General features: G+C 40.7%; 1 protein-coding gene across 2 annotated transcripts; it reads left to right on the top strand.

Annotated features, from left to right (window-relative positions):
* The first annotated feature begins 311 nt into the window (after positions 1 to 311).
* On the top strand, positions 312 to 6,487 carry LOC125976858 (prostacyclin synthase). Of its 2 annotated transcripts, none has more exons than XM_049732805.1 (10): positions 312 to 473; positions 540 to 663; positions 1,028 to 1,203; positions 1,760 to 1,903; positions 2,344 to 2,471; positions 3,365 to 3,693; positions 4,901 to 5,054; positions 5,385 to 5,566; positions 5,945 to 6,096; positions 6,183 to 6,487. In XM_049732805.1, the coding sequence occupies exons 1-10, from the start codon at positions 406 to 408 to the stop codon at positions 6,328 to 6,330; spliced, it is 1,605 nt and encodes a 534-aa protein (XP_049588762.1). In that variant the 5' UTR covers positions 312 to 405; the 3' UTR covers positions 6,331 to 6,487. The 2 variants fall into 2 exon arrangements, with proteins under 2 accessions (XP_049588762.1, XP_049588763.1); XM_049732806.1 differs by having other exon boundaries at positions 3,365 to 3,546.
* Positions 6,488 to 6,561: the final 74 nt, after the last annotated feature.

A 6,561-nucleotide genomic window follows, 5' to 3' on the forward strand; every position in this document is an offset into this window, starting at 1 on the left:
CAAAAAAAAAAACAGCAAAACCAAAACTGAGACTTCAGAACTGTTTAGCAGACATGCTACCTATTGTTCTTTAAACTTTAAATCACTCCAAAAGTTCTACAAGACCTGGTCTCAAAAACACAAAAGCAACAGTAAGAAAAAAAAATTCAGGCAAAATGACCTGGCAGAAACAGAAAATTGTGGGGGGGTGGCAAATTTTAGCGTTCGAGTCACGTTTCCAAAACAAATATAGATCCCAAAAGGTTTGTGCAGAAATAAAAACGCTACGTGACTTAGTCCAATCCCTTGCAGTTCCGAGATGTGCAGGCGGCACTTTGCTATGGCGGAAGTGCCTTTAAAAGAAGTGACAGCCGGCGGCACGAGCACACACACGCTCGACAACGTCAAGGGCAACTTCCACACGAGATGATCTGGACTGTCTTCCTACTGGTTCAAGCGGTGCTACTCTACCTCCTCGTCACACACAGATCCAGGTTGGATTTTTTTTATTTTAACTCTCACACGATGTTGCAGCGCTCTGATTTGACTTTATGCTTCAGGTCCGAGAGTGATCCACCTCTTGACAAAGGTGCGATCCCGTGGCTGGGTCATGCGATTGAATTTGGAAAAGACGCAGCCAAGTTCTTGAATCGAATGAAACAGAAGCATGGCGACATCTTTACAGTGAGTACACTCCACTTTGAAATAGACCTCTGTAACAGTATTCCAAAATAGCATTAAATACAAATGGATATAACTTTTAGGTAAAAAATATATATATATACATGGGACTGGGATTTCTTTATTGACAATACTAATACATGGAAAAATTCATTTGTGAAGGAACTGTTTGCTTCATATGCTTAGAAAATACTTTCATGTCTTTTTGTGGCTGTGACATCTGTGTGAGTTTCTATACGTGAGCCGTGGCCAACAGCAGCTTCTGTGTGTGTGCTCACCGTGTTTGTGCTTTACAGTTCTCTCCACATTTAATACACATTTGTAGAAGTACTCACTAAGAAAAACGTGTTGCGTCGGTGCTGTCCAGGTGCGCGTCGTAGGGCGCTACGTGACCGTGCTGCTGGATCCTCACTCATACGACTGCGTGATCAACGACAGCGACTCGCTGGACTTTGAGCGCTATGCCGATGTGCTCATGGAGACAATTTTCAAGTTGCGCCTGCCGCATCGCCAACCCGCTCGCACAAAAGCGCTGATGAAACGGTACGTTTTACTCTCCTTGCTCCTCCTCTGCCCAAGGGCCTGAAGTCATGTAGCCTTTTCATGTTCATTTCCATTTCTCATGGGTTTGTTCCTTATAAACACTCCCATTATGTCTTAACGTTTCTCTATTTTTAGAAATTATGGTTTCACTTTTGCTCACTTTGAGTCCATCTGAATGAAAGTGAACACCCATTTATCAAGTGATATGCATTCCAGCCCCGCCTTGCAATAGGGGAATATAAAATACATTATAAAAAATATTACTGTTTAAAAAGATAAAACAAAAACTGAAAAAAAAAAAAAAAAGAGCGCTTTCTCCAAGAACATTGTCCAGTGATTCTCTAAGGAGCACTGATTTTCTTTCATTCTATACTGATGTAAAAATGTGGAAAATAAATCCCAGTGTTATAGTAACTGAGGGAAAATATAGGTAGGGCAAAGTCAATAGGTCAAAGTGCGTAATGGTGACAATGAGTAATTCCACATTGTCACAACGTCATCAATCAGGAGGTTCTCATTGTTACGCGGCAGTTAACCCGCCTTTGTTCCACCGCAGGCACTTCCGAGGAATGAATTTGGCCACCTTAAATGAAACCATGTGCAGACACCTGGAGTCCTTGCTGAAAGCCGAGATCCCTCCGAACCTGAAATACTGGAAACAGAAGGAACTCTTCGACTTCTCATACGGCCTTCTCTTCAAGTAATGTCTTTACCTCAATTTTTCCTGGTCTACTAGCTTGTTGACAAGTCAGTTTTTTTTCCTTCTTACTATTTCAGCGATTGCATGTTTTTCGCAGTTGTGTTCCAACATGTCTAAACAAATCTCTGACTTCACTTGGGTTGCTTTACAAAGCCACTGCTGCTTACATACCAGCCTGCATTGCATTGTTTGTAAACATCCCAAGATAAACTTAGGATGGCTCCACTTTTAAAATGACTTGTTTGCTAACTCCTTTCCGCTCGCCCGCATGGAAATGCGGCTTGCGTGATAAAAGTAAGCAAACATGTGACGTCGGGCCATGAGGCATCCGAGACGTGTCCAGATGCGTAAGCGTCGGGACACCCAATTGTGTGGGCAAATGAGTGGAAAAATACCTGAAGTTTAAAATGATTCCTGAATGTCTCCTTTTTTATTTACAGGGCGGGTTACCTGACGCTCTTCGGAGGAGAACAGAATAATAATAGTGCCGATCCTACGAGTGTCTATGACGAGTACCGCAAGTTTGACAACCTCCTAACCAAGCTTGCAAGAAGAACCTTGAAGCGAGGTAACCGCCCATTAATAATGAAGTAGCGAATGGGAGGTCCCGCCCCCATTTATATATTGCTATGACTCATTGGGCGCGCTTGCCTCACCTCTTACTTGCACTCTGCTGCCTTGACATCATTGCTGTACTTGTTTTCTGGTTTCCATAGCAAAGTTTCAGATTGGAAATACTGTGCAGTGGTTATTGATCTACACCTCACTAATGATTATAATAACTTCCAGTAATAACTCAAAGGGGGAATTAAAGCAAGCAGCATCACAAATTTTAGATTTTAATAGCCATGATATTTTTCCATTTATTCCTTACACTATACAATAAATTCAAATTCCTGATTCAAATCATATTTTCAGATTGAAATGAATGGAAATGTAATTAATTCGTTTTTTTAAAAAGAGAAATAGCACTAAAAATGTTATCCTCTTAAAAAAAACATACAGGAATGACGAGATGAAATCAAATGTAAAGAATTAAACCGCTTTGGCAACAATTTTTGCTTCATTCAGCGCTCATATCAGAAGATTTGCTCTCAACTCCAAGCAAAAAAAAATAAATCATCCAACAGCGACTTGTTTCTTCAAAAACACGACAGAATGTGAGGGAAAACAAAAGGGTGGAAAAGGCGATTTCACGATATTTCTTGTTTTGCTCTTTTGTTGTACTCACTGACAAGTCTTTGCAAGCTGTCTTGCTGCTTTGATGTCATTTTGTTTACTGAGCTTACACAGCTATCTGATGTGCTGATTTCCTATCAGTGAAGAAGCCTCTATTTACTTTTTATGTAAATATATTTAGAATTCACATAAAAGCACTTTGAGGAAAAATCCAATCAATCGCAAGAAAAATGTCATTCGTTCCCCTTCATTGAAAGTCTATTTTGTTCTTTTTGTTAACAGATGAGAGCAGGACAGCTCAGAATGCTCGTCACAGGTTGTGGGAACTTTTGACCCCGGCGGGTCAGACGGAGGACTCAGGGTCACACGCGTGGATTTACGCCTATAGGCGACTTCTGCAGCGTGAAGGAGTGGACGAGGAGATGCAGAAGCGGGCTGTACTGATGCAACTTTGGGCCACTCAAGTGAGCGTGAGATCTGGATGGGAGATGTTGTGTGTGTTGTGTCTAGGGAACATTGGAAGGCTGATGGAGATTAGCCGGAGTTATCTGCTTTATCGAATGAACTTGCTTGAACTTGAATTGCAGTACTCGGCTTCTCTCCACATGAGGGTAGTGTTCACTTTCTGCTTTAATGCTGGGGGGGATCACAATTTTGCATTCATGTAGTCTATTTGTGTAAAAAAAAAAAAAAAAAAAAGGCTCTGGTAGATGACTTTCACTCCTGTACTTAAGGCAAAGTAACAAACTACAGATGCTAAAATGTCCTCAAGTAAAAATGTGCTAAGTTTATAACTTTTTGTATCCATTAGCCATTTTGCTAACTTAAAAAAAAAATGCATTAATTCAACGAAGGAGCAGAGAGTGCAGATATCCGTTTTCAAATGTAAAAAGCCATTAGAAACTTTCTCGATAAAGTAGCTCAAAAATTAGTACCGTAAGTAATTTTATGTCCACTCCTCGCCCGTGAGACGAACAATTGATCAACAATGAATAAAAGATCAATTCCAACTTTTCACTCAGCAATAATTGAGCTTGAGCGATTGCCACTTTGGAGGCAAGTTCCGCTCACATTCATCTAAACTCTATTCTGACTCATTCCATCTTGCCTACAGCCCTGCTGGAGGCCCTCTTTGTATTCAACGTGTTGGTTTGATCAGAAGTCAACTTGGCCCCACAGGCAGCTTACTCATCATTTTGTTCTGCACTTGTCGCCTTCGTTTTATTTCCAACTTTTGAATCATAACTGTGAAGTGACGCTGAGTCACACTTGTACGAGTCAGGCATTCATTACAAACATGCTATTTAAATCATAAAGACCATTTTCACACCAGAAATGGTGTTGATGAGTTTGTAATAATTCTAAATTGCATTTCTCGTGTTGTTTTTGCCTTAAGGGAAGAATTTATTGAAGCATTTATGTTGAATTTGCTTGTTTGATTGTGTTTGGGCATATTCATTTAGTCATCCTGGGAAAAAAGTAAAACTAATATTAAAGTAAAACTCATTTATCATGAAACTTAGTTCAATAATATAATCATAACTGACTTTTGGAAATGATGTAATGTTTATTTAATGCTTCTGTCCAAATGGATGCAAACAAAAGAAGAGACTCTTGTAATAGAAGAGCAATCTGTCTCGACTGGCGTGTTTTGATTGAAGATTTTTTTCCCCTTTTCTTTTTTCTGCCCCGATTGTCGCATGTCACATTGTGCTCCTGTTTGCCTTTGCCAAACAAGCACCTGTGCTGTCGCTATGCAACAGCAGAGTGAGACAAAAAGGACAACGTAGTCACTGTTCTCTTTTTGTTTGCTCGCAGGGTAACATCGGCCCCGCCGCCTTTTGGCTTTTAGGATTCTTGTTGACAAATCCTGAAGCGCTGAGTGCTGTGAGGAGCGAGTTCAAGCAAATTGCCCAGATGGAAACATCAGGAACTTCTCTTCTCCACTCCCGTGGAAACACTCCAGTTTTCGGTGGGTGAAACGCAACCGAAACATTTCATTTATTGATGGCCGTTTGAAGCTTTCCTCTTTACCAGTTCTTCTCAAACTTGGCTCCATGACCCATGAGGTCAGCAAAAATAATTTTCAATGAATGATGTCATCATTTAAAAAAAAAAAAGTCTATACCTAAATCCTGTACAGTCTTGGAAACCGTGCGCCAATAAAACAAACACACCAAACAAATTACTCCTACTTAGCTTTGGGCTAATTAAAAAAGCCGATACGTTTGTGATGAATGACCGTACAAGGAACCTCTGCTGTTCTAGTGTTAATTATAATTCTTCTTTCTGCCCTTTGTAGACAGTGTCTTGGAGGAGACTCTTCGACTCACTGCTGCCCCCTTCATCACCAGAGAGGTAGTGCAGGAGAAAACCATTCAAATGGCTAATGGTCAAAAGTACCATCTGCGAAAAGGAGACCGGGTGTGCTTGTTCCCGTTCACCAGCCCTCAAATGGACCCTGAGATTCACCCAGAGCCGCAGGTGGGTATTCTTATTACTTGTGTAATTGTCCCCGCTCCATCTAAACATTTGTTGACACTGAATAAATAGAGACGGAGTCATACAGTGGAAACAGGGAGTAATTTACGCCTCCTCAAAGTGTTTCTAATCTCCCGGTTAGCATTTGCATGAGAGGGGGGGGGGGGGTAAACTCCCACACATATCTGACCGTTCTTTTTCCCCCAATAAGAGGTCAACCATGCGCCTCTGAGGGATTAGTATGGCAGTGAAACAAAATCACCACTAATTAGCGTGGGAAGGACATAGCAAGGTCACTTTGAAACTTGTAGTGACGCACACGTTGAAGGGGATTTGTGTCAACAAATCCGACGCATCACCGCTGTGAAAATGTGTTTGCAGAAGTTCCAGTTTGACCGCTTTCTGAATAAGGATGGATCGGCTAAGAAGGATTTTTACAAAGGAGGCAGAAAGTTGAAATATTATACCATGCCGTGGGGCGCAGGCACCAATGGCTGTGTGGGAAAGCAGTTTGCCATCAATACCATCAGACAGTGAGTATGCTGGAATTAGCACAGATAGACCTCCCATGATCTAACTTTGGAACCCACTTTGTGTCTTTTCCGTATCCCGCATTCAGGTTTGTGTACTTGGTGTTGGATATGGATTTGGAATTGTGTGACATCGATGCTCAGATGCCGGAGATAAACACCAGCCGTTATGGATTCGGTATGCTCCAACCAAAGGGAGACTTGTTGGTGCGCATGAAAGCCAGGAAGACGAACTAGGTCTTTGTAGTACTTGTATGTACATGTTAGCATAGAATTGTGTCAAAATACCTTTTATACTTTTGTATTTTATATTTAAAATGAGAATTTTATAATTATTTTTATAATTATATTGTTATTTTTTAAGTATTTAAGAATAAATAAATGTGAAGTATCAGTCTTTTGTGTTGTTTTACTGAGGAGAGCGCTTTTTGATTCACCTTTTAATTTGATTCGCATATTTGTACTTTT

This window comes from Syngnathus scovelli, chromosome 11, assembly GCF_024217435.2.
Source record: "Syngnathus scovelli strain Florida chromosome 11, RoL_Ssco_1.2, whole genome shotgun sequence".
Lineage (NCBI taxonomy): Eukaryota > Metazoa > Chordata > Actinopteri > Syngnathiformes > Syngnathidae > Syngnathus > Syngnathus scovelli.

Coding starts and splice junctions, on each gene's coding strand:
- LOC125976858 (XM_049732805.1), top strand. CDS start 406: ATGATCTGGACTGTCTTCCTACTGGTTCAAGCGGTGCTACTCTACCTC. Junction 664..1,027: donor AGCATGGCGACATCTTTACA/GTGAGTACACTC, acceptor GGTGCTGTCCAG/GTGCGCGTCGTAGGGCGCTA. Junction 5,055..5,384: donor TGGAAACACTCCAGTTTTCG/GTGGGTGAAACG, acceptor TGCCCTTTGTAG/ACAGTGTCTTGGAGGAGACT.